The 27808-nt window shown below is 39.7% G+C and overlaps 1 protein-coding gene across 5 annotated transcripts; it reads left to right on the plus strand.

Annotated features, from left to right (window-relative positions):
• The first annotated feature begins 603 nt into the window (after nt 1-603).
• On the plus strand, nt 604-27765 carry RHOBTB3 (Rho related BTB domain containing 3). Of its 5 annotated transcripts, none has more exons than XM_072359331.1 (12): nt 604-1011; nt 1109-1325; nt 10926-11118; nt 12924-13072; nt 15032-15143; nt 15941-16306; nt 17767-17879; nt 18999-19110; nt 20716-20889; nt 22320-22486; nt 23220-23316; nt 26177-27765. In XM_072359331.1, the coding sequence occupies exons 2-12, from the start codon at nt 1179-1181 to the stop codon at nt 26290-26292; spliced, it is 1746 nt and encodes a 581-aa protein (XP_072215432.1). In that variant the 5' UTR covers nt 604-1011; nt 1109-1178; the 3' UTR covers nt 26293-27765. The 5 variants fall into 5 exon arrangements, with proteins under 5 accessions (XP_072215432.1, XP_072215430.1, XP_072215429.1 ...); XM_072359329.1 differs by having other exon boundaries at nt 604-949; XM_072359328.1 differs by having other exon boundaries at nt 813-949; nt 12921-13072; nt 26177-27764.
• Nucleotides 27766-27808: the final 43 nt, after the last annotated feature.

Genomic DNA, 27808 nt, shown 5'->3' on the forward strand with positions numbered 1-27808 from the left:
GGGCAGTCTGGCAGAGTGGTGTCTGACATAGAAGTGTAAGGTGTGTCACTGAACTTCTCCATGAAGAAACAATGTGAAAGACAAACCACAGTCAGGATGGCCGCATACGACTGTCACACTTCGAAATGAAGGGTGTCTTAATCAGATCATCCACGTGAATTGCCTAACGGAGGTGACTATATTGAAAAATAGTTTTGTAGCAAAGAATTTCTCTATCAAGTTGTATTATTGCGCTGTTTGTCCTGTGGTTTCCAAGGAAATAAATAGGAGGCATTACTTTTGGAGCGCCCTATGCATTGTCCTTAGAAATCGCCCTTTTTTAAAAGACTGCTTTAAACAGCACGGTAACACTGGAAAATCTGCACGGGCACTCAGTAAACCACCAGCCCAGCATTAATTGACTGCAACCAGCGCTCTCGGGCAGTACGAGCCCTCAGCACCGCACACCCACTGGCCCAACGCGGGAGCTCAGGCCCGGTGGGTGCCCCGCTGCAGCCCGGTGCTGCTCTCGGTGCTCGCCGCTGCCGCGCAGCGCTCCACCTGCCTGCACAACGTCAGCTCGCTCTCTCCACTGCGTCTGCCCCGCTCCTGCTGGCTGACGTCAGGATGCATGGCCGTGACCGAGCGGCCGGCGTTCGGCGTACGTGCGGTGTTCGGCTCCAGCCGCGGGTCGGTGCAGCAGGAGCTGCTGCTGCTCGCACTGCTGCTGCAACCGCTGCTGCAACCGCTGCAGCTGCTGCGCCCACCGTGCCTCGCTGCATCCCGGCGGCTGGAGCGGCAGCAAGGAGCCGGGTAGCCACACGCAGCGGGGACATGCAGCGAGACTCCCGGACGTCGCATCCGTAATCTCGGGCATGGAGCGGCGGGCGGCCGAGAGGGCTGGGGGCTGGTAGCGCCAGCAGCCGTGCTGCTCTTCTCCGCTTCGCCCTGCTATCGGATCCGAGATCATGTACGTGCTCTGCTGCTGGTTACCGGGGGTGCTAACGCCGAGCTAAGGAAGAGGATTTGGAAGTACTGAGGTGTTGGTTTTGATTTAAATGCTATTTTATGTTTTTTTCATTCCCTCTTTCTCACCCCTGCCCTTGATCTTTCATTGTTGTTGTTCCAGGTCAGTTAATATCGTGGCTTTTGGGAATGAGAGAGATGTGCTTTCCGAAGACAGCCAGCAGTCGAGTCTGATGTGGAGTTATCTCAGGAGGAGCGCTCTCATTTCCGAGATCGACAGCAGCCCGTCCGCCGAGCACGCCAGGAGCCCCGTCACCACCGAGTACCAAGCCTGCATCTTCGGCAATGTCAGGCTGGTGGTGCACGACTGCCCGCTCTGGGTAAGAGATCCGTCGGGATCCTTGCAGCTGCTCCCAGCGGGGCAGGCTGCTTCGATCTAATAGAGAAACCTTCCGTTTTCAATTACCCCGCGACTTTAATCACGTTTTCATCTAAAATGTAACCAAAGGGTGTTGTAGTCTCTGGGAAGCGTGGCACAAAGTTTCTCACGGACAAGGAGGGAGGTGCTTTTTTCGAGCAGGCTATTTGCTAAAAGCTTCATTGGAAATAACCCACAGATAAACAAGAACACTATTGATGACACTGCATCACAAAAACTCTCTCGAAATATTTATCTACAACAGTAAAATAAAACATACGTTATTTTCCTGTAAAATTGGAAAGGTGTACGATTTTCCTGCTTTGAAAAATGACAGATTCAATAATTTGTCCTCTGGTAAAATGCACTGCATCAAGTCATTTTAATTCTATTATAACGAATAATCACATCTTAACATTATTTCTCACATTGAAAGGTAAATAAAAAGGGCTCTGGCATGGTAGCATGTTACTGAGACTCTTGTTCGTAAGTGACATAACTACAAATATGAACAGACCAATGATTATGCAAGAAATGACACTGGCAATCTCTAATAAAGCTTTTAATGACTAGTTTGTTGCCTTTAAAAACAAATACTAATAGCTTTAATGAATTAAAACACTGGGATAATAATCAGACATGGAATTATTCAGCCCTGGAGGGAAATTTGTTTTGGAATCTATAGGAATCCCAGAAGTTGCAGAAATTCATGTTTAAGAGCTGTAATCTGAAAACTGAATTATTTGATTAACTATCAAATATATATGTATGATTCTTTTTTTCTTCTTTTTTAATCACTTATAGAGACCAAATGGAATTGAGGACCCTGCTTTTGTTCTTTGAAGCTGCATGTCACCTGTGTGTCATGTATTGTCTGTTTGGTTCATTGGAGCACAGCAATGTATGAATGCTGAATATTATTCATGCTGTGGGACTTCATAGGAGATGTCAAGGGGGATTAGTGAGGGAGACTGGAAGGGGACAGTGATAGCTGGAGAAAGGTAGAGTAGGAAATACATGTAGGCCTAGTTTGAAGATGCAGTTTTGTGTTGGTTTATTTGCACTTGATCTTCCAGAGAACAATATTCTTCATTTCTGGATACATTATCACTTTAGGCCTAGAAAAATTTGTCTGTGTCTATGCCTATTGTCTATGGCATCATGGTTTTGAGGACTGGCCTCTTGTTTTTCCCTTTCTCAGCTAAAGGAGCCGGAGGAGGGGAGCGGGGAGGAACAATAGGCATTCTTTGCTTAGCCAAAGACATCTCAGAAATCTGGACTGCACTCCTTGGGAGGTTTCTGGTTTTGAGTGAAGCTGTTTGCTTGTTAGGGTTCAGCAGAACAGCACTGTTGTTCATAGTCTGGATTCTTGAGGTTTGTCAGGACTGTTCTTTTCCTAGCCTGAGACATTCAGCATTACAGCTGAGAACAATGATTGATGGTCCCACAAGAATGGTTGTTACTAATACTTCATATTCTTTGTGGAGAAGGATTCTTATTTCTTATGTGTTACTGATTCTGAAAAACAGTGGGATGCTGGTCTTTGTTTCCATCTCTGTCATTTTACCTGGGTTTGTATTAAATCCACATGGCTAAGGCAAGCTAGCACTAGACATAAACTCAGCGAACAAATACACTGATTTGCAATGAGTCTGCAAATTTAAGGATGGCAAGCTATCTTTGCCCTCTGCACTCCTCAGTTCAACTCACTGTTTGAAAAAGCATCATGGGTACAATTTACAAAGTTTTCTTATGGGTTCTTTTGTGAGACAGATTGTAGTACAATCATGGAGTCGTAGAATGGGTTGGGTTGGAATGGACCTTAATGCCTACCCAGTCCAAACCCCAGCCACAGGCAGGACAGCCACCTACCAGGTCAGGGTCCCATCCAACCTGGCTTTGAGTACCTCCAGAGATGGGGCACCCATAGCTTCTCTGAGCAATGACTTACCACTGTCTCAGTCAAGAATTTCCTCCTAATGTCTAATTTCAATCTCCCCTCTTTTAGATTAAAATAATTCCCCCTTGTCATATCAGATTGTCTAAAGAGTCTATTTCCTGTTTGTAAGTTCCCCTCAAATACTGGAAGGCTACAATGAGGTCTCCCTGGAGCCTTCTCCTCTCCAGGCTGAATGAGCCCAGCTCCCTCAGCTTTTCCTCATAGGAGTGGCTGTCCAGCCCTCTGTGGCCTCCTCTGACCCTTTCCAGCAGCTCTGTGCCTTTCTTGTGCTGGGGGCCCCATTGTAGAGGGCCACTAAATTTGTCAGGCATGATTTGCCCTTAGAGAAGCCTTGCTGGCTGTCAGTAAACAGCTCTCTATTCTCTGTATGCCTTAGCATAGTTTTCCGGAGGATCTGCTCCATGATCTTGCTGAACATAGAGATGGAATTAACTGGTCTGTATTCCCTGGGTCTTTCTTTCTCTCATTTTAAAAATGGGGATTGTGTTTTCCCTTTCCCAGTCAGTGGGAACTTCTTTGCCACAGTTTCTCAAATATGATGGATAGTGGCTTAGCAGTCCACAGATGCATCTCATCACCCTGTGCACCTTCAGATTCCTTGGATGGTTTTGAACCTGATCTTCTCATACCATGGATGGTATTTCATGCTCCCAGTCCTCCCTTTGGAGGGATAGTGTCCCTTGAACACTTGCCTAGGAAGATGGAAAGAAAGTAATAAGGTCTTCTGTTTCCTTCAGGGCCCACATTTTTCTCAGTCTTGCTTTTATCACAGACAAACTTACATGTCTCCTTCTCCTTCTGTCTCCTTGTTGCCTTTTACATCCCTGCCAAGGTTTAGCCTTTTGTGCTTGATCCCTGGCTGCTCTGACAATGTCTGTGTATTCCTCCCATGTTATTCATCCTCTGTAGGCCTTCCTTTTGTGTTTGATTTTGCCCAGGAGCTTCTTGTTGCAGGCTTACTGTCTTTTTGCCATTCCTCTTTGTTGGGATGCTTTGCTCTTGAGCTTGGAGGAGGTGATCCTTATGTATGAACCACCTGTCTTGGAAATCTCTTTCCTGTAGGACTTTATCCCACTGTACTCCAATGAGCAGTTCTATGAAGAGGTAAAAGGCTGCTCTCCTGAAGAGCAGAGCAGTGAGCTTGCTGTGTGCCTTTCTCCCTGCCCTGAGGATCCTGAATTCCATCATCTCAAGGTCACTACAGCCAGGGCTGCTTTTGAGCTACACAGTCCCCACAAGCTTCTCTCCTTGTTGTTAAGAATGAAATTCCTCACCACACCTCTCCTTGCTGATCCCTCTATCACTTGGAGATTACAAGACTCCTGTCTGTCTACAGAGGGCTGTATTTGCTCAGCCCTCCTCATCAGGTGGCCTGTGATCTGTTCCTGCTCTTGCCTTAATTCTAACCCACAAACTAGCATCTGCTCCTCAGGTACTTTAGCTGGTCAGTCACACAGAGAGTGGCACTGCATTGTCTCCCCTGTCTGTTCTTCCTGAAGAGCCCATATCCTTCCACTATAATGCTCTAGTCTTGAGAGACATCCCACTACATCTCTGTGATGTCTGCAGGCCCTGTGCACATCTCTAACCCCTCACCCATCTGGGGTCAGTTGAACTCTCAGCATCTTATAGCATTCCATAAATCTCTTTGAATGGGTTGGGTTGGGTTGGGTCGTTCAACACCTACCAAAGTCCTACTGGGCTGGAGAAACATAGGATATCTGGACTGTGCAGTGAGCATCTTCTCTGTGGTGGCATTGTTATCCTGGGAACTTGGCTGCTGTTGAACCACAGCTCAACAGTGAGAATGTGGTATTTGATGACTGGAGGTGGCTACCAAACTGCTCAGTAAGGAAGTAAAGCTTCTTGGGAATAATTGTCCATAGGTAACTTCTGTCAGGTGTTACAGACAGGTTCTGAGGAATGATATTCCCAGCCTAATATGAGGCTAGAGCTGCTCTTTTCACACAGCATTTCTATTTCACCCCTGCAGGAACTTTTAATTTGTTTGCTGCTTGTGCTGGGTACTGCGTTCTTTGTTATCACTGTTCTTAGAAAATTATGTGGACAAAATCATACTTACAAATGTGCAAAGCAGCAGTAGCGTGTTGTGAGGAGACCTGTGCCCTGGTGGCAGCTGCAGGGTGCATGAGAGCACTGCTGGCTTTGGGGGGGTGCTCACCATCCTCCACAGTCATGTAGGAGACATGGGGCTTTAGAGATAGCAAGGGAACACACTTTTCAAAATCTGGGAGCAAAATGTCACTGCTTCTAAAACAGCACTGATCTCTGTCTGTCAGGTGCTGGGTATATCTCCATGTCCTGCTCTGTTCACTATGTTTGCAAAGTTGCATGCTGATACCTCCTATGTGCAAGGGACAGATACACCAGAAGACCATTCCTTAGAGACTGATATGGCTGGAACACATTTGGACAAAAAATGTGGACCTGGTATGAGAGGGGAGATGAAGAACCAGGGAAAACATATGTATGCATATGTGTGCTAACACCCTTGATGAATACTTTATTCTTAGTGACCTCTCAGTTGCTAATACTTGCTCAAGCTGGGATCTCATAAAGCACATTGAATTGGGATGTCACACCTTTTCTAATTTATTTATTTTTTTTGTAAACCTCATTAAAGGAGTTAGAAACTTGCAAGGAATAATTTGTAAGGTAAATTTTAAAGTTTGCTTTAGAAAAGGTTGCTTTATTTAGGAAGCTGTTGTAGTATTAGATTTTACAGTCTTTGGAAGTGAGTTGGCTTGTGTGTGGTTTGAAACTTCTGCCACTTTTTATTTAGTCATACAGACACGTGTGTACAGGTAAAAACTGCAGGAAAAGTGCAGACAAAATCTGCAGTATCAAATGGAAAGTAAATATTTATTTACCAGCTTCAGGATGAAGTATAGCACAGAAACTATAATTCATGTTTGATTTTCTGAATTGGGATGTTGGGAAATAGCAGAATGAATGACAGTGTGGGTTCATCCCTTGCCTGCATTACTTGTTCTTTCCTCCATTTGTTTGGAGCAGTGCTGTAATGACATTGGAGCATTTCATTTCCAGGTAGGAGCTGTACTCTCCTTGTCATATTTTTTTTCCACTATGAGTGTTCTGTTGTTCTTCCTCAGGGAACAATACCTCCAGAAACTTGCTTCCTCCAGTTCATGAAAAATTCTCGATTTCTGGATAATCTGAGACATCACTGTGTTCCCTGTAGCAAGTAGGTTCTGAAAGGAGAGAAAGGAACAGCTGCAGTTAGGAATGTTGAGCTTGACCATGCACCTGCAGAAGGTGCAGTGGGATGTGCTGTGCTTACACCTGCTCCTGAGAGCAGACGGTTCTACCCACAGGGCTGCAGACCTCCAGAGCATTCACTGACGTATGAATATGCTAACTAACTGCTATTTTAAAAAGCTCTCCTTTGATTTTTCTTATCAGAAAACTTTTGCTTTTCTACTATGTCCTTCCCTTCCCCTCCCTTCCCTTTTTTTCCTTTCATTGTTTGAGGTTTCTTAACTCCATGGTGTAATCCATGGTGCAGTTATCTGTATTTTCCCTTGTAGCAGCATCCTTTTACTCAGCCTTCCACCTAGGCTGGCTGCCCCTCAGTATGTGTGAGATCAAAGGAACCTCATCTGCTTTTTAATTTAAAATCCAGTCATATTACTGCTTTGGTACAAAACCATAGCTAGCAACTTTTTGTTTTTTAGTATGTTGACTTTTCTCATTTTAAACTTTTCTGTCTGATGTTGGCAGTTTACAGTGAGTGTTTAAAACACGGTATATTATTTTTCCCTACTTTTACTTTTTACAAATATTCTTACATTATTTTGTGAGAGAACAATTCAGAGAAGGCTTGGTTAATGCCAGGTGAATCTATGATCATAGACAGAGGTGAGCTTCCCAACAGCCATGGTACAACCATCCTTTAACCCCAGGAAAACTCAAGAGGAATGGAACCCAGCCATGTCCAGGCTCCCATACCCCACTGCTGCTACTATCTAAGAGGACAGTGAGATACTCATGGACTTGTGAAAAGCAAGTGGGCACTGCAAGGGCGCAGTGGATTTCACTGCGATTCCATAAAGGCATTCATAAATTATTTATGACAAAGCAACTATTGTCCTCTAGAGGAGCCATGTGATTCTGCAGGAAAATCACGTCTTCATTGCCTCTAAAGGCTTTGTTTTCAGAGTGACTGCTTGAGAAGCATTACTCACCAGTGGAGTGAATGTCTTGTGAGAGAGGTACATAGTAGTGGCACGTAAGACAAGAGTGCAGCTTCTTTTCTAGTAAGTCCCAAGAGGAATAGCAGCAGAGCTCTGGCCATAATTAATAATGTCATATTACAGTAACTTTGACTATGTACTTATTCTTTTTGTTAATGTCTGCCTTGGGAAGTAGATTGTGCCAAGATCAGGAAGCGTGATGAGAAGTAGCTGCTACATGAGTATCATAGACAGAACCTGGAAAAACTGTTATTCCTGAACAGTTATTCATCGTCTAAGGAAATTCCTTTGCAATTTTGATATGAAAACTTTCCTAAAACTGCTAACTAAGAAGTGCTTAACATGGTTAAAGCTTCAGATGCTCTGTCCTAGTGATGTTTTGAGCAAAAACCCTTTTGTTTTGTCAGAGACATTTCTTAAGAATCTTCCCTGCCATGAGAGCAGTAATCTGAAAGAAACACTCTACATTTGATGCAAAATGCAAATAATTGCAACTAGACCTCTGGGAATTTATTCCTCTGTGTTTGTACGGGTAACATCCATTTTCAGGAGTGGGCTTTGGGGCTTGTGTGAGAGGTTAGGGAAACTGCACAACACAGTTCAAATTGGGTGTCATGAAGCATATGCCCAGAGCTGTCTCTTTTCCCAGGGGAAAGTGGATTCCATCTCTACCAGAACTTTGTCAACATTGCTAAAATGCTTCTTTTTAGGATTACCAGAGACACACAGTGGTGACACGGGGTAGTGGATGAAGCTGCAGACCTCCACAAACCTGCAGTATGTAGCCACACACATCTAAGAACTTGATACAGCCTGCAAGTGTCTGTAAGACCTTTTTTCATAGCAGTTCAACAACAAAGGACTATATTCTTACATCTGCACAGTTGCTTCCTTAATAGGATACTGACACAGCTACAGAGACGGAGCCACATAAGTACAAAAGGGTTCTTAGTCCATTACATACAAAGTAATGGCCAGGTCTTCTTGTCCTTGCTGCTTTGTCACCCAAATGACAATGTTTTTCTCATTAAGATTGTCTTCAGAAGGAAAAGTGTATGTATTTTTTTGCTGTGTATTGACTTCTTAAACTACTATGTTAATGGCACAACACAGTCAAAGAGAAGTCAAATAGAAAATATGCTGTTGAGATTCTTGCCAGCCGGAAGAGGATCAGAGCTGTCACCAGTTGGATTTAGGGCATGGAAGGTGTTGTTCCATGATGATCTTTTCTTGATCTCTTAGGAGAGTTGGGATAAGGGCTGAGTCCAGAGCAGAGTGTATGTATTAAAGAGCTTGTGTCATGTCCAGAGTTGACAGGGCTGGTGTCAGGTTGGAGGCACAGACTGCTTTGCAATGATGGTCCCCTGCTGCACCTCAAGTCTAGGCGTAGGCTGAAGCTAAGTCTTATGATCAGAGCTGGTTCTCTCTTTGGGAGGATTTCTGAGTTCATATTCACAAAACCTCACAAAACTTTCTAAACTCTTTCTTCGTGATATAAAATTATACCACAGTGCATCAGAAGTTAAGCTCTGTTGAAAAAATGGAAAGACCTACAAAAGGTATACAGACATGTAAAAACATGTAAAAATTACTTATTACATTTAGTAAGAAGTTTCCATAAATGTTACATTATTGATGATTAAGCTTGTTGGGAATTCTTGTGTGGTTGTGCACTGGTGCTTGAAGTCATCAGTGGTGATACTACTGGTCAGCCCTAAGATCACAGGAAGAAATATGTGCAAATATGCTGGACTAGAACACAGACAGGTATAAAGAAATTACTGAGCAACAGGCATGCTTTCTATCTTTCAAATGTAATAGCTAAATATTCTGTACTGCTCTTTCATTTGTGTTTTACTTTTCATTAAACCTTTGATTTTGTGTAGCCCTACTGAAATGTTTCTCTTGAGACATTTATCAGATAAAAAGTGTAAGAGCTGCCCTTGAATATTTCTGTTCTTTTTCCTGGCAATTTGATCAGGTTCTGTGAATGCCCATCTGACAGATTTTCGCAAAGGATTGTACCCAGTAGTCTTACTACAGAGATACTAAAGTTAATGCATTACTTTCACATATTTGTAGCAAATGTGTTCTGGGTAGCAATCTGGATATTTTTGGTTTGGATGAGATGGGATATGAAGGTCTTTTGGTGCCAGGAGCTGACAGCCTAGGTAAACATTTGCTGATTTATAGACTTCAATCAAGTTTGTGCTATTTCTTCTGATTAAGTGTTGGGGAAGTATTAATTATTCAGACAGATGTGGAACAGTGCCCCTTTTGAAGTGAGCAAAAAAATATCTATATTGACTATGAGAGGCACTTCAACTACTGATATTAATAATCTTCTATAAATTTATTTGGTTCCTAACTGTAATGTTTTTATGTCTCTGACACATTCTTCAGAACTCATATTCATTTCTCCCCTCACCCAACCCTCAGTCTGAGTTCAGTTCATGTGTCACTACTTTTGTGCCCATTTATTCTTCTCTTCCATGTCTTCCATATTTTATCACTGCTTGCTTCCATTCTTTTTCTCAGTTTCATCTTTTCTTCTAGGTTGGCCTCATGCTGTGTAGAATGTTTTAGAAAGATGTTAGTATTTTTGGGTTTTGAGTTGATTTTCATTTCTCTGGATAATTTCCAGACTTCTTTCTGTCAGGAGTTTTCAGTTGTGCATATGTGAAAAGCTATTGATATTTCTGAACTAGCCCTAGATAAAGCAGAAACTTTGAAATTACATTTGCCATGCAAATGACAAGTATATAAGTAATAACTGCATATTACATGTAAATATAATACAGTCGGAAATTAATAGGGCACAAAATACTTTAAGAGTGTGAATCTTACTCTTATAGCCCAGAATAGTGGCAAATTGAATGGGAAAGTTAGTTATGTGACTAAGACCTATTAATTGCAGATGTTGATGCTTGTTTCTACTTGGAGGTTTTTTTATGAAGCAGGTAAAAATTACACTCCGCTGATGAAACTTATATTGAAGTGTTCCTATAGTACTGTGCTCTGTACAGAGCTCTGTAAAATATTTTGATAATTAATGATTTTGTATGAAATTTATAGTAATAAAAAGTTCTTTTATTTCCTTAATACAAACATTTGTAAAAGCTAAGTAACTAAAGCAGCAATGTTTCTCCTTGCAAAGTGTGTTCCTACATAAAAACAATTAGAATAACTTGTTTTACAAACAACAAAATTACGTAGTATCAGTTCCGGTCTTGGTTGCATGTTTTCAAATAGGAAATGAGAATATCGCTTGAAAGTACTTCTCTAAGATCTTGCATTAAAGAATATTGAATAGTTCATCTTTTCAACGGTAGCTAGGAGAATTCTTGATCAGTTTTTTTCTGTTTAGGATATATTTGACAGTGACTGGTATACCTCTCGCAGTCTCATTGGAGGAGCTGATATTATTGTGATTAAATACTCTGTCAATGACAAGACTTCATTTCAAGACTTAAAGGACAGTTATGTTCCAATGATAAAAAAGGCATTAAACCACTGTTCAGTTCCAGTGATAATTTCTGCTGTTGGTGCAAGAAAAAACGGTATGTATCCGATCTGCTGAAGTCATTGTTAAAATATCACTTGGAAGTGAGATATGTAGTAATTTCTCCAGAAGCTGATTGCTTTTCCCATTCTCTTACACGAACAATTAGTCTGACAGTAATATGCTTATGTACTGTGGTTCTGTAGGCTGGCATGTAGGTGGGAACATTATGCTTAATTAACCCTGCTGACAAAAGGCTTCCTATCCTGCCCTGACCTCAGCAGAGACTCTTCTTGTGAAGTCATCATACATGGGGATTAAGTCTATCAGTTGGGATTAAGAGGCATGAGTCTGAGCGTATGAGATGAGCTCTATAGCTACACGCTCTTTCTGCCCATGTTGCAGATATCGTGTATCTCTAGCACATGGCATGAAACTCGGTGCATCAGCTTGCAGCCCATAAGGAGTGAATGCTGAATGTCAGCCTGAGTTACTTTTACTTCACATGTTTGACTAATACATGTGTTTCTGAACATCCCACCTGCTAAGAGTGAAGGATGAGATTCGTGAGCATAGCTATAGATTTTATTTTGTAAAGTACACATAAGTTTTAAGCAACATGAGGTTTATATTCTGTGGACATAATCAGTTTTGCCAGAATCTACTTACATATCCTTTTGCTCAGTGATGGAGGAAAGATTTTTAAGGAATTCAATAACAGTTAAATCTGTATAATTGTTAGTGCTATTGCTTTTATTAAACCACAGACAGTAACAACATGTTTTTATGCTCTGGTTTATACAAGGGTAATAAATCCACCATTCAAGAGGTAAGGTCTTGATGAAGTGGGTCTGGGCTTCCCCAGCTCCTTCTCTTACCTGCTCTTGCTATTTGGAGCACAGGTTCCTGCCAGCCTGGCAGACTGCTGCTGGCATTTTCCCTGTCCAGTTTTTTCCCTGCCTCCTTCCTTGAACAGGCTCAGTGTGGGAGAGGTCTGGCTGCGACCCGCTTGGGCTCACAGAGAGCCCTTTTGTTTCCATGCAATGTGTGTGAGCACAGCAGCTTGCTTGCACAATTACTAAGAGCTTAATCCTTTGTCGCAGCAAGTACTGCTGCCAAAAGAAATAAAAAAAAGGCTATGTTAATGCATGCTATCCATGGGTCAGAGTGGTGGAAACTAGTCTAGAGTATATGCAGTGTATCTGAATGCCCATTTTTACAGGTGAGTTCTTACAGGCATTAAGCAGAGTTGCGTTTGGGTGGCCAACAGATTTTAATAATTTTTTTTTTAATAATCTTCAAAAACATTTATTTTGGCATTAAGGAATATGCAAAATGTATGTGAATGAGCTGTACTCTGCCGCATGTATGTGCTCACAGCAGCTAGGACAGCCAGTGGAAAATTTTCCATTACCAAGTGCTGCATGATCAGGTTGCACTACAACAGGCTGAAGGGTGGCAGTAATGAATGGCAGCACCTGCAGGCCAGAACAATGCATGTGGACACAAGGACAGACAGGTCCCAACCCAAACCGGATTTCTGAAGGCCCTGCTTGACTTCTATGCAGACTTCAGAAAGTCCTACTCAACTTCTCTGCCTTGCATTGAATTTAAATTGAATATAAATGGTATTTAAAACAATGCTAATGTAGAACAAAGTGGGTTTTGTGTAGTATTTTGCATACTGTTTTGAACTGATTACAAAGAAGTTGTTCATTTAGCCTTGACTATAGATTTCTTCCTCGAAAATGACTACTTTCACTTCCTGCTTTGTAACTGTCTGAGCAGAACCTTTACAACTCTTTAGGAAGTATTCTAATTGCTGGAGCACAGTGGCTCACCCATGTCCCTGTTTCCCAGCAGTGCCCTGTACATGCCCGCTGTGCACCCTGGACAGGAGGAACTGTGTCACCACCTCCGAGGGGGTCCAGCTGGCCAAGGAGTTCGGAGCCACCTACCTGGAACTACACGCTCTCAATGACTTCTACATACAGAAGTACTTTGGAGGCGTGGTGAGTGTGGCACAGTTCGGTCTGACACTGATCTCAGAGCTGGGCTACAGCTGCAGCTGAGTCACTTCATACATCCCTTCCAACCTGATAACTCTATGATGTTCTGATTATTATTTTTTAAACTTTTAATTCTTGATTCCTCACCACTGCCCTACTTGTAAAGCAAAAATGATAATATTGCTAAAATGGCTGGGTTTTTTAGCATGTTCTTGTGGTCACATTTAAGTTTACATTCAAGTCTTACCAAGAGTGGTTGAAAGAACTGGGATTGTTCAGTTTGGAGAAGAGACTTAGAGTGTATTGCTCTCCACAACTGACTGAAAGGAGGTTGTGGAGAGGTGGGAGTCAGCCTCTTCCCTGAGTTATTAGCAATAGAACAAGTGCTAGTGGCCTCAAGTTGAACTTGGGGAGGTACAGTTTGAATGTTAGGAAAAAATTATTTTCAGAGAGAGTGGCAATGTGCTGGCACAGGCTGCCCAGGAAGGTGGTGGGGTCACCATCCCTGGAGGTGTTCAATACACGAGTGGATGTAGCAAGGAGAGACAGAGTTAGTTGACATGGTAGGGGTGGATTGATGGTTGGACTTAGTGACCTTAGTAGCCTTTTTTCACCTTTAATGATTCAGTGATTCTAATCCCAAGCAGAACCCAGTGTCAGCTGCAGTAAACTCAAATGAGGCAGAAGCCGAAAAGCTTGTTAAATACACTTCACCTATAGCCAGCAGTTTCTTTTTTCATTCTCCTAGGTACAAGGAGATCCACAGAGTGGTTTCAAACTTCCAGATTTGTTTGTCTTCTCCATAAAATTATTTCAAATTAATGTTTAATTTTCAGTCTAATGAGATGTTTCAAACAGCATTTATAAAAGATAGATGTATTTTATTTACTTCCCTGGTAGCATTTGGGTTTGGAGGAAAAAATGCAGTTTGGTACAGTGATTTGACATGATCTTTATGACATTATGTAATAATGCAGCCTGCTTTCATGGGTCTTGATAGTCATTTGAAATATCTGACACGACAGTTGGTCAATTTTTATTGGATGTATTCATTTCTGATTAAAAACAAAGAATCTTCTCAACACCTTGTCCAAACAGAGTATTCCTCTGGTTTTTATGAAGTACTTTGTGCACCTTGGATGCTAGAAGTGGTTAACACCTCCTTTAACTAGACCCTAGCCACCCTTTACACCTCTTTGCTCTTCTAAAATGGACCATTTCACCTGAAGTACAATTTTAGTGCAGTGACCATGCTTACTGTGTGCTGTGGTAAAACAAACCTTGCTCACACAGGCCATACTGTAATGTGACTTTTCCTGAAGGTAGACTACAGCATGGGTGTCCAACCTCTTGGCTTCCCTGGGCCACACTGGGTAAAGAGGAATCATGTCAGGCTGCATATAAAATACACAATGTAGTTAATGTAAATAAGTAACAAAAATTCTTTATATATATATATATATATATATATATATATATATATATATTTCATTAAAAGTTAGAAAAAGAGGACAACAAAAACATAAAACTAGTGGATTGGACAAATATACACTGTAGCATTGGTGCTGGTTAGTTGCAAGCTGAAGAGCTAATGTATGGTTTTGTTGATTCTATTACTTGCATCTGATTGTTACTCACAAAGTCTTATTGTTCTCTGTAATTGTATAATTTGCAACAACTGAAAATTGATAAATACCTTCATGCCTGTCATTTTTTAGGAGATCAAATACAAGGGGGAAAAATACTGCCATTTGAATAAATAATCTTTTAAATTATGCCTATTCCAATTAAGTTTCTTACATTACACTGATAAAGAAGTGCTAGGACTCTAGCAACCTGGATAGCCACTTACAGTGGCAGCCACCTCAGTCTTCCATATAGCATCCACTCATTGTCCTTAGTTTCACATCTAGTTTGTTCTTAAATTAATAGGACTTCTTAAAAATATGCTTCATGTTCTAGCTGGAATATTTTATGATCCAAAGTTTGAATCAGAAGTCATCTGAAAAAATGAAGAAAAGAAAAAAGGCCCAGAAATGCCATCGAGTACAACCACCTCAGCTGGAACAGCCAGGTGCTCACTGATATCTGATCTCTGCTGTGTGTGGTGTTATGCAATTAATATTTTGTGGTAATTATTCTAAGTAGTGCTACCTGTCCTCAGCTATTCTGGTTATGTTGCTCTATTTGGGCAGTCACTAAGTGCTGGTTTAATTGATGTGGGGAGAACTGTGCAGTGTTGCAGTGGACTTATTGATTTTGGATAAAAATTAGGTGTCATTTTCTCGTACACTTGACAAAAAAAAAAAAAAAAAGAGGAATGTAGATATAAATACAAGCTTTATGTAAAAGAACTACAGATAAATTATAAAAGCTGGACATTAGCTAATGCTTTGTTGTAGGATTTCAGCAAGTAACTTCTTTATTTGCTGAAAATAAAACAAGGGAAAAGTGTGTACAGCTACACTTGAGCTCCTGCGTCTAGTTTCCGAGTGTCTGATGCACATATCCAGTGTAATAATTATTGGTCAGTGTTTACTTTTCAGTATGTGTTTATCTTTTCTTATACCTACTAGAAAGTCACTCTGATCATGAGGTTTGGGATTCACTGCGAAGGTGTATTTTGAACTTGAGTGCCTTAAGAGCTTTTCTAAGAGGGTGGATATCTTTTACTAAGCATGTTCTATGGGATATTTTCACTGCTGTAGCAATTTACTAAGTGTATTGAAACTGTACGTAGGATATTTTCTTACTTTTGTTGTTGTTGTTGTTGTTGAAAATTTGTCCTTCATTTAATTAGATTTCTGGGGAGAAAATATTCTGTAGGTGATAATTGCCACAATTTTACATATCAGCTTCTTACTCTTACAGAAAAAATGCCCATTTTAAAAGGTGAAGCCTCTCACTATGACTCTGACCTGCACAACCTGCTATTCTGCTGCCAGTGTGCAGATGTGGCCTTTTACTCAGAAGACTCCAGCAAAGTGGTGGAAGCTCACAAGGTCATCTTGTGCTCAGTGAGCCACGTCTTCATGCTGCTCTTTGATGTGAAGAGCCCTGCGGACATCCATGACCCCTCCATCCTGAGCACAGCACAGAGCCTCTTTGCAGTGGAGGCTGGGGCCGGTCTGGCTGCTCCTCATGATGTGCCACCATGCAGTGTGCCTGTCAGGGTGGTCGTTAAGGACTCTGTCTTCTGCTCCTGTCTGTCGGACATCCTGCACTTCATCTACTCAGGTACACCATGAGAATGGGCCCACCTACTCAGTTCTGCAGCAGCAGCAAATATTCTGCTCAGGAGCACATGCATTAACTGAAGAAGTGTGCTTTAGCTGTCATTGGGTCATATCATGTTGCTACACTTATTTTATCCCTTGTGGTTACTAGCAACTGCATATGAAAGAAGTCCTTTACATACATATAATTTCAAAAGTAAATTAGCTGTCATTCCTGAACTAATGAAGAAAAATTAAGTGCAATACTTAACAATTTCCACAAGCTAATGTCAATTATATTCAAAACTTTACCAACAAAATCTAGAACTTGTGACAGTTTCACATATCAGGGTTTTAAAATACTTTGAGAAAATACTTAGATTGACTGCATACTTTAAACATGTGGAAGAGAATGCAGGGTTACGGGGGCAAAACTGTCTTGTTTTCTCTTCTAGATATGGTGGTACTCCAGTGAAAATAGTGATGACTGGTCTAAATGCAGATAGCATTTCTATACATTTCATGCATTTTGCTACCAATCAAATCTAGGCAGTGGTTCTCACCTAAATGAGGTTAGCCATCCAGACAATTGAAAGATGCCAAAAAGGTCTAACTGTCTTTGAAACTTACCATAACAAAGTGTACAAGGATAAAATCTGTGCTTTCGTAGCTGTTCCTCTGACTACTGTCACCTGAACTGCAGATCAGGTTTGGCAATAATACTATTTACTGTAATTTTTTTTTTTTTTTTTAATTTTTTATTTTATTTTATTTTATTTTATTTTACTGTTTAAGCTTTCAGAGCCTTCACAGGCCATCAGAAGGCCATTTTAAAGCTGGTCAATATTTGAAATGTTTAGCTTAGATTAATTTTTGAAAGAAAGCTATTGAGATACATAATAGAGTATCATCAGTTTGACTCTGAAAGCCAGAAAGAAATTTGTTGAGAACTATTTGGTCATTTAAGTTACCAGTATTCAGAGCATGACTGCACATGGAACTTTTCTGGTTGAGACACCTACAAAGCAAATCAGATACTATGGAAGTCTCACAGATAGTGAAACATTTGGTACTGAAGGCTTTCCTGCAATATATGATGGTTGAAATGGGAGGAATCACAGAAGTCCATTCTGAAAGCAAGAGAGATGACAGAATCACAGAATAGGGACCTCTGAAGATCATCTAGTCCAATCTCCCTGCTAAACCAGTTTCCCAGAGTAGGTTATGCAGGAAAGAGTCCAGATGCTTCAACCACACTGTCCATACTTGGTGGTATCACTGTACAAGTCATCTCTAACTTATCATGAAAGCTTGACTGGCAGAACTGCATCTTCTATTTCCTAAGTGAAAATGTCCAGCTGATTTATATGCAAAAAATGTAATATCTGCAGGATGTTTTTGACATTGATAGCAAATTTTCTCTGCCTGCTGAGAGCTGTGCCTTGTCTACTTATAAGCCCATTTTACTTGGTTTTCTGACAGGTGCTTTCCAGTGGGAGCGATTAGAAGAAGATATAAAAAAGAAGTTGAAAGATTCTGAAAAAACTGAGCATGTGCTTGAGAAAGTTAAATGTATCCTGAAAACTCCAGGGAAGGTACATCTAACACACTGGGGATAATGTGTAGAAACAGTTACAGTTCTCAGAAGATTCTTCCTTGTCAGTCCTCCTTTTACACTCTGTTTAGTTTACATGGTCTTTTGTTGCTTTGTAAGTAGTTTGTTACATGAATTCGCAACACAGAAACATAGACATGCTGAGGTAGTGTGCTGAATGAATGTAATCACTAAAAAGCACGTAAGTAATCTCCTAACAGGATTACTTTATTTATAGCTTCGTGCATTGTATAGCAATATGATGATGTGTTCCTAATTCTCATGTAATAAGGGATGCTCAGGGGAGCTTTACTTTTCCAAGTAGGTGCCAGAAATTTTGCTTCTGCAAGAAACTGGAAGAGTTAATTTCTCTTATAAATTTCTTGATTAAGAAATCTGCCTGTTGCTTAAGGTGTTTAGTTCAGCTAGTGACTTTGCAGTAAAGTATTGTTTACATCAAGTTAATTGTACCAATAGAAGCTTGCAGTATAATATTAGTTTTAACAGCCATTTACTTACAGCTTTTATATATCCCCCGGTACAATAGCACTTGCACACAGTATTTCTGTCAGTGTAAATGGGAAGTCATCTTGAAACCAGGATCAATAATATAACAATCAAAAGTAACTGAGCCATTCTAAGCTTCTGGTCTCTCAGCTGTAGGCTTGTCAGTTCTAAGCATCCTCAGATAACTGTTCACGGGTATAGAAGAAAAAAAATCCCTGAAATCTTGTAAGATAATAAGCTCAGTTATTTTTGTATGTTTGTTTGCATATTATCTGGGGGGGATGGGATTGGGTTTTGTTTGTTATTTAGGGCTTTTGTTATACTTTCAGAATACTATTATTGTATGGTTTTTGGTTTTGGTTTTGGTTTTTTCTGCAAAACTATGAGGACTAGAAATGAATTGGGCCTGGGGCTGAAATGAAAAGGAGGGTTGCAGAGTAACAGCTGTGAAGGATGCTCTTGGGTAGAATTACATAAAGCAGGTAGTGAAAGACTGTTGCTTAGTTTCCTCACATAAATGATGTCTTGTAATCACTTTTTATTGTTATTACTTTTTTTTTCTTCCCCATGGGCAACTGTATGTGATAACTTTTGTTGCTAATTTAATTTGCAGGTAAACAGTTTGAGGGACTGCCAATCTCACCAGATAAAGCGGCTGTACAGTACTTCTCTCAGGCTGTTCTTTAACACGCCTGTCCTGGCAGATGTCATCTTCACAATACAAGGTACCTCTGCTCCTCCATGTCTCCAGCAGTTCTCCTCTCTGAAAGGAGATGTGAAGTGATAGAAACTGTATTTACATAGACATCAAAACTGAGAAAACGCGTGCACTTTCCTGACACTTTTTTTTTGCTTATCAGTAGCACTTGTCTGAATGGAAGCTTTGGGGCAGTGTCTGCACTCAGTAGTTTGCTGAGCCTGATGTTGTCTGCCTGTGTTGGTAGAGATTATACCACTCAGATTTATGCATATGCTTCTGGTAGGCCTAGCAAAATGAGGAGATGCTCCTGAACAGCCCTTAGCTCTCCTTTAGTCTGTAAGGAGCATACATCACAGCACTGTCTCATCAGTGACTTTTTCCAGAAATCAAAAATGCCTTCACTCTTAAACACACCTAATATATATATATATATATTAGGAAAAGATTGTAAAAATGCATGTTTTTGTGAGAACAAAAGTTAGACTGTGTTTTAAATGCTAATGGTTTTCCCATGCCTGCTCTTCATGCAGAAGTGACCTTTCAGAGTTAGATGGTTGTCTAATTATTCTAGATACGTATCTCGGAGCCAAATACAAAGCATTAATCTCTCAAAAATCAAGCAGATGGGGATGGGCAGATTCCTTCTAGATGTTCTTTCTAATAATGTGGTAAAAATGTAATAAATAAATAAATAAATAAATAGATAAATCTTTGAAAATGAATACAAAATGCTAATGTTGAATGTAATGACATGAGCAGTTCAGCTCATTGACCCATTTCTGAGAGGCCCTGTTGGAATCTGATGAAGCCATACTACTACTGTATATTTTACAGAACACAAATTGCTGCCAATTGACTCAACTTGTACTTTTTTAGAAAACCTCAGTTGTCCAATAAGAAAATGTGGGGTAATTTTTTTTTAATATCTGATGAATCTTCCATGATTTTTCACTAATTCAAAAATCACAGTTTTGACATTAAAACTAAGTAACTGCTAAATGATACTCAATGTAGTATAGTCTTTTCCTGGCAAACACATTTTTATTCTGCAACTAATTCCTTGAAAGTTGAGAGCTGCTCTGAGCTTTCCAGCTTATAAACATACTTGGGCAGCATAGAAGTATATTACATTTGCAGAAAAACTCATAGTTAGTAGCTAAATCTACTGCATGTACAATAAATAGAGGCACACATATCTTACATAACATCTGTATTACACAGTGCTCCAAGTACATTAACACTACAACACCACAGATGTTTCTTCTGTTGGTATAGAAATGTTTAATTGTTGCATGCAGCTCAGTAGGAAAGGAAATAGAAGCATAAGTGGACAGAAAGAGAACAAAAATGAGGAAGTGGCAGATGTCATGAAAATGTTGGGTAGGTGGCAAGGTTGTGGTTGAGGAGGAAATTAAAACTGACTTCTTTGTGGTTGCATGTGGTGTACTTAGCTGACAGTTGGTGTGTTTCTTACAATTTGATGAAATCATGTTTCTTTGGCTCAAGTCCTAATTCATTCAGTGGTTGCTGTCCTGCCAGCATTTGTCTGTCTGAAAAAAATGCAAGACTTAACATCAAGGTTGTATCATGTGTATAAACTTGTCATGGATTTTTCTCTTGTATCATGCAGGTGCAACTGTACCAGCCCACAGAGCAGTTCTGGTAGCTCGCTGTGAGGTAATGGCAGCTATGTTTAATGGTAATTATCTAGAAGCAAATAGTGTTCTGGTTCCAGTGTATGGGGTTTCCAAAGACACTTTCCTCTCCTTTCTAGAGTATCTTTATACCGACTCCTGCTGTCCAGGTAAGAAAATTTTAAAATTCATACATTGTTGCATGTTGAGTTACTAAGAATGAAGGGATAGAAAGTGATGTGGCAGCATTTATTGCATTAAGTAATACCAATAGGTTCCTGGATAATGTCTCAAGAAAAAAAAAAAAAAAAAAAAAAGTTATTGATAAAAAAATAAATCAGTGATATTCAAGTATCATTCAAGTATTCTTTGGAATAGGTTGCCTAAAGAGGCTGTGGACGCCCCATCCCTGGAGGCATTCAAGGCCAGGCTGGATGTGTCTCTGGGCAGCCTGGTCTGGTCTGGTGGTTGGTGACCCTGCACATAGAAGGGAGTTGAAACTTGGTGATTGCTGTGGTCCTTTTCAACCCAGGCCATTCTGTGATTCTATGATTTTAAAGCCAGTGTGTAAAGAAGGCAATGCTGTAGCTGTTTTATGCTTATGCATCAAGAGTGAAGAAAGTGTGAAATTCTGTTTCTCATCCATTAAAGCATTCTGAATTTTCTCTCTACATCATAGTAGAATTACTTCCTAGTCTGAATTCTAGGTTTTATTTCAAAATTTTCATTTTTGTTGGCATGTATTTTGTGATGCTTTATATAAATCAAGATAACTTGTAAGAATTCTGTATTGATGCACAGCAATATCTTACTTGCATATAAGGCACTTCTAATTATATTTAAAATGGAATATTTGTCAAGAAAAAATGAACTAAAATACTCCTTATTTCTTATCTTTTGTCTTCTTCAATGAGAAGAAGAGCCTTCTTAAATATGAAATATGAATTTCATACACAGATAAATCACAGATAAAAAACACAGATAAAAAACAAGTGATCTTCCTCTCATTGATGGTGCTGCATGTAATTTTGTTTCTTTTTAATTCTTCTTAATTCTATTTTACTGGTAGGTTTTTGTTTGTTTGTTTTTTGTTTTTTGTTTTTGATTTTTTTTTCCCACAATTCCCTTTTCAGTCCTCCTAACATCTCACTATCCATTGAATTAAATATGCAACATCTACAGCATTTTTTAAATATTTTTTTTATCTTTTCAGTCTCTTTTTTGACTGTATTTTCTCTTGTAAGTATTACAGATGTTCTCTTTTGAAAGGGAAGTTACAAACTTTCATCATTCTAATTATCACTAGCTTAAAAGAGATCAGCGACATTTGACTTATCACCTTCAAGACATATGAAATTGGCTAGTTTGTTATACTTGCCTTCTACCAACTACACTTTTTCCCATTATTTAAATAGTTTACCAGGAAAAGACAGTGATGAAAGCAGCCTATAACAATAATAACAAAAAATAAAAGAATGAAACAGCATTTTGATTTCATGTTTGTTGTTAAATGTTTAAAAGATCAGTCTGTATAAAGCAGCTTCAGTCATCTTCTCAGGTAAGTCAGATATGTGTAACTGATGTTCTGTTGTTTTTTCAGCCAGTATTCTCCAAGCTATGTCCCTCTTGATCTGTGCAGAGATGTACCAAGTAATGAGGCTCCAGCATATCTGTGAGCTCTACATTATCACACAGCTCCAGAGCATGCCTAGTAGAGAACTGGCATCCACAAGTCTCAGCATTGTTAGCCTGCTCAAAAAAGCTAAGGTATGACTTTCTTATAATGAAGAAGAATATGTTCACTATTACTATATTTGTTCACTATTACTATGTGGAAGGGAGGGAAAGGAATTTTATTTATTTATTTATTTTTAATTGTAACTGTTAAAATGTTGATTAACTTAACAATTTCACTTCTGAAGGCAAGTGTTGACTTATAATTCGGTGCTTAGGGATTTCTGGTGGCACAAGGGTGTCAAAAAAGAGGTCTTCCTCAGCCTTTTATTATAGGATGCGCAGTCATACCATACTCTGTGCAGTTTTCTTCACCAATGACACACTGCAGTAATTCAGCTTAATTTCTACCAAAAGGGTATGTTTAAGGCAACTGAAGATTCACTACGTCCTCTCTTAGTCAAAAAAGTAAATTATATTATATCCAACTACCACAGAAAATGTAACCTGATTGATAGATATTGAGTGAAAAGAAAGGGTTAGAGGCTGAAAAAAGGTAGATAGCAAAAGAGAAAGTAGGGGTAGATTTGGAAAGCAAAAGAGAAAAGCAAAATGTTTACAAGCCTCAGGAGGCATATTACAGAAATGTGTCCATTTACATATCTCTGTCAATGTCCCTTTCAGTTCCTCCTGTTAAAACTTTATAAATACAATGCTGTGTTAATAGTGGTAATCTAAAATATTTTGTCATGGGGAGTATGGTTGTTTTTCTCCCTTCTTTTAGACTTGGTAGCATTAAATTGTTGTTTGTATTTCCTTCTTGCAGTTTCACAATTCTGATTGCCTTTCCACTTGGCTTCTTCATTTTATTGCCACTAACTACCTCATCTTCAGTCAAAAGCCTGAATTTCAAGATCTTTCAGGTAGCTGTTTCCAGATTACTTTTTAAAAATACTTATTTTAAAATTCTGCTAAGACCAGGAGTGAGATACCGAATAATAATACTTCTGCATGAGGAGATGACTAGGACTTCTCTCGATATACTGTGTAGAACAATCTAAAATCTGTTGGAACCAGATGATCCACCACCACATTGTGAGCCTTACAATGAGACACATAAAGAGCAACAGAGTCAGCACTACATACATTTGCCTTTTGATTCCTGTTGTGATGACCAGCATAGCCAATTCCTCCTGTCGCTGAATCAGCATGGGACATCACATGTCATCCCTTTCACGCTCTTATACACATAAGTTTGTTTAGCTGGCACCCATTATTGAAAGTATTGAGTCACTTCCAATACCCTCTCTAAAGATGTGGGGTCTTTTTGTAGGTAGACAGTAGGATTCTTGTGATACTATGCAGTATGTCACTCTGATGAAAACAATCTTGACAGGTGCAAGTCTTTCTGTTTCAACCAAAATCGATCAGAAGTCTTCTTTCCTCATTTGCAAGACTTACATATGTATGTGTGATGACTGATGGCTTCTGACTGTTACAGAGAAAGGAGAGCTGGGTCCTCCGTGCTTTGGTTGGACCTTAGTTCCATCATCCTCTTCTAAACACCCATTTTGTAGTCAGAATTGGATGATGAGTGACAGCAGAGCAGCTGTGCTGGTGGGTGTCACTCACCTGGAGGTTTGTGGTTTGAACCCCTGCCTTCTAATTCCAGGGATCAGAGTGTGTTTGAACTGCACTTGCTACAGGGATTCAGTCTCAGCTACACTGAGGTTCTTGTGAAAGTGCAGGAATCAGGGTTTTCCCTCAGTTTGGTGGAGGTGGGAGATGCCTCTGGCTTTCCGTTACTGAGTTCCAAGAGAACAAAGACCCGGTGGCTTATGGGTCACTGCAGGGATTCATCTAGGCACAGCTACATTCTCATTTTACAGTGGGATAACAATCTTATGGGGCTGCTGTCGTTGCTAGAACAATAAAATCACAAAAATATTAGGGTTGGAAAAGACCATTAAGACCATCTAGTCCAACTGTCCTCCCAATACCGTGTCCACTACCATGTCCCTCAGTACCACATATATTATTTTCTTGAGCACTTCTAAGGATGATGACTTTACCACCTCCATGGACAGCCTGTTAAGCAGCCTGTTACTTCATTTGTTTTCTCACACTGTATTCTGACTCAGAAAACTGAAAACTCCAACTGTTCTCTTATTTAAAAAAGTGCTACTCCCTCATACAGAACTGCATTTGACACTCAGGCCTACATAGGCAGTCTCTGACATAGTCCACATTCACTGAGCATTCACTGAGTAGGTCTTTTCACACTCTTATTACTTCTTAGAGCTGCCAGAGCACAGTCAGGCAGCACACTGACCTATGGAAAGCTTTTGCTAAAGGTTTTAGGGCTGATGCTGCTTCTCACTGTCAATATCAGCAGGAAAATCTTTATTAGAAGATTGTTTTCTGCTGAAGAAAGATGTAAGGGTGCTTTTGCTTGCAAATGAAGTTACTCAGGTCAATATCAGTCTGTGCAAGCCTGCTATGACACTATAGGAGTGGTGCACCCAGAGCTGACACAGCTGTTGGTTTTTAGAGGTTTCTGAAATGGCTGGTTGTGACTGGTACCCAGCTGGCTCAGCCTCTGGTGGAAAGCAGCCATAGATCAACTTGCAGGAGAAGAGTGCCCACAGAATTGGCTAGTAGTCCTTGAATTTCCTACCAGCATGTATGGTGGTCTTCCCTTTGCTTTTCTCTTTCCTATGAGCCACTTCCACACAAATCATTGAGAGATTAGCATGTCCTGAGCCACCAACCTTGTGCTGAGAAAGCTGGAGGCAAGAAATGAGGGTGCAAATGTAAAAACATGTGGACCAGGTGAAAACATTCTGTTCTGGCTTGCAGGACACCAGTACTCTCACAGGCATAGCTCTGGTGGAAACTCACTGGTAGCTGGCAGCAGTTACTGGTAGGTGACCTGTATTGTTCAGAACATCACTATATAACATAATCTCCAGTTTAAAGGAGAACAGTGGAGCATGAGGGAGCTGATTACTAATTCTTTTTCTATGGGTGAAATCTTGAAATCTTCAAAAGCATCTCTGCATTCTGCAGAAGATAAATGAAAGATGCTGCATATTGCCTTTTACTAATATACCTTCCCATTGCTTGTTACTAATGTAAATTTCCTTCCTCACCATTCTTCAAGATCTCTTCTGTAGTTTGGTCTCTGTCCCACTTGGTCTAAGAATGATGCAGGATAATTTGGGTATGACTGGTGCATAGGGATGAAAATGCATACTTGTGTGAAGACAAGGAGATTTTACCTAAATACTGTGACTAATGACTCTGTTATGTGATTTTATGGTATTGGTGACAGAAAACCAAACAAAAATCTTGTTAACTGACCTCTTCAGCTTGTTTTTTTGTAGCTTCAAGGAAAACTAGTGGCATAGAGATTGAAATACCCTCCTTTATAGTGTTTCAGCATGGAAAATTTCTTGCAGTTCATTCCCATGTTTAGTTATCTTCTGAGGATAAAAAGTATCCTTCTTTAGGATGATCTCCCTTCTCTCTTTAATAAGTATTATATATGTTTTATTATGAAACATATTTATTATTGACAGTAGCAAGGGAATATCATCTAAAAACTTTTACACTGTGCACTGCAGTAAGATCTAGATGAAAGGGACAACAGCAGTTTCAACTTTACTACTTCATTTGCGTTTCTATCCATGATGTTTTTGAACAAATTTGAGAAACTTTTTGCTGCCTGTGTATTCATGTCTATGTATAGATCACAGTTAATTTGTTTATTGCTTTGTCCAGTGGAGGAGCGCAATTTCGTAGAGATGCACAGATGGCCGTCCAATATGTATCTGAAGCAACTTGCTGAATACAGGAATTACATCCACTCTCAGAAATGCCACTGCACAGTAATGTAAGGAGACTGAACATACTGGAAGTGCATCTCAGCTGGGAAATGTCTAAATGGGGATTATATGTACAATACGATAAATATATCAACAGCAAAAATGAACTCTGATGTACCCTTGAGCAATACTGTAGCACACTTACTAGTATACTTCACTTTGGTAATAAAAGATTCTACTTTTTTTCTCCTTAAAGCTGTAAGAAATGTATCATTAAGAATTTTTGAGGAATGAGGATTTTGCATTTACAGACCTTAAACTGAGTCATGTCACGACTGACATCCGCTCCACTTTTTAATTGGATGTCATGGTAATTTTCAGCTGCTGAACTGTTGAAAATGTATTTTTTTCTAAATCTGTGTATAGTAGAAGTAAGATAATCACTGCTAGGATGCCAAGAGACCAATTCAGAATGTCTCAGAACACAAAAATTTACTGCAATTTACTAGTTCGCAACATAAGGGTAAGATTAATATATGCTTTAGTAAGCATTGATTTTCTACTCCAAGTTAAGTTTGTCTCAGTTTCTTTCAGTAGGACTCTTACAGTCATATAATCAGACATTTTAATCCTGGGTAATGCCTATGCATCAGTATATTCTTTAGTGCCTGCCAAATGTCTAGAAATAAAATACTTTTTCCTCCCAGTACATAAGATAAGACAGCCTGCTTTCATGATCTGTAGAGCACTTTTGTTAGTGAGGTCATACTGTATGTGCATACTTTCTGAATGCGTGGTTACTTTCTCAGGTACAAGAAGTGTATCTTGCATACTGTGCAAAGGATGACTCTTAAGCAGCAGACAGCCTTTAGGAGTACATTCTTTGGATCAGAGACTTGAATCATTCATTTCTCTTACCATTAATATTGCAGTATGTATTAATGTAATGAGAAATGAACCCAACATTTACACTGAGAGTATCTATCTGAGCGTAGATGATTTTATCAGTCTTATTGTACTTTTTTTTCCAATTCCACACTGTCATTTACCCTTAGTTTTGTTACGTGTTATCTGAGCCTAGAAAATCAAAGGAAAGACTGAAAAAATTGAGTGTTTCCCCAGATTTTAGAGCAGAGCATCTCAAATGTACCAGGAAACTGTCTGTGAGATGAAGATGGAACTGCGAATTGCTGGAGCTGAATCCTTTCTGCTTATGTGTTTGTTTTTTGTTTTCTAACACCTCATTAAATTTTCATAGGCAAATTTTTCTTTTCAAATTCCATGCTAGAATCAAAGGAAAGTTTCTTTCTTTCTGGCGATGTTTTGCATAAGGGTGGAACAATGTGTTCTATTCTGGGAAAGAGAACGTAAAATTTTTCTCTTGGATGGCTAGTGCAGGCTGGAAATTCTAAGATCAGTTTATGTAAGAATGACAAATCACTTTTATTTTTAGCTTGTCAGGAGACCTTGGAGTTCATTAAAAGACAAAATATCACTTCATCTTGCACATATACAGTGCATTTCATTGCTTTTTTAAGATAACTTAAAAAAAAAAAAAACTTAAAAAAAAAAAAAAAGATTAGGAAAT

The sequence above is a fragment of the Excalfactoria chinensis genome, chromosome Z (genome assembly GCF_039878825.1).
Source record: "Excalfactoria chinensis isolate bCotChi1 chromosome Z, bCotChi1.hap2, whole genome shotgun sequence".
Classification (NCBI taxonomy): Eukaryota; Metazoa; Chordata; class Aves; order Galliformes; family Phasianidae; genus Excalfactoria; species Excalfactoria chinensis.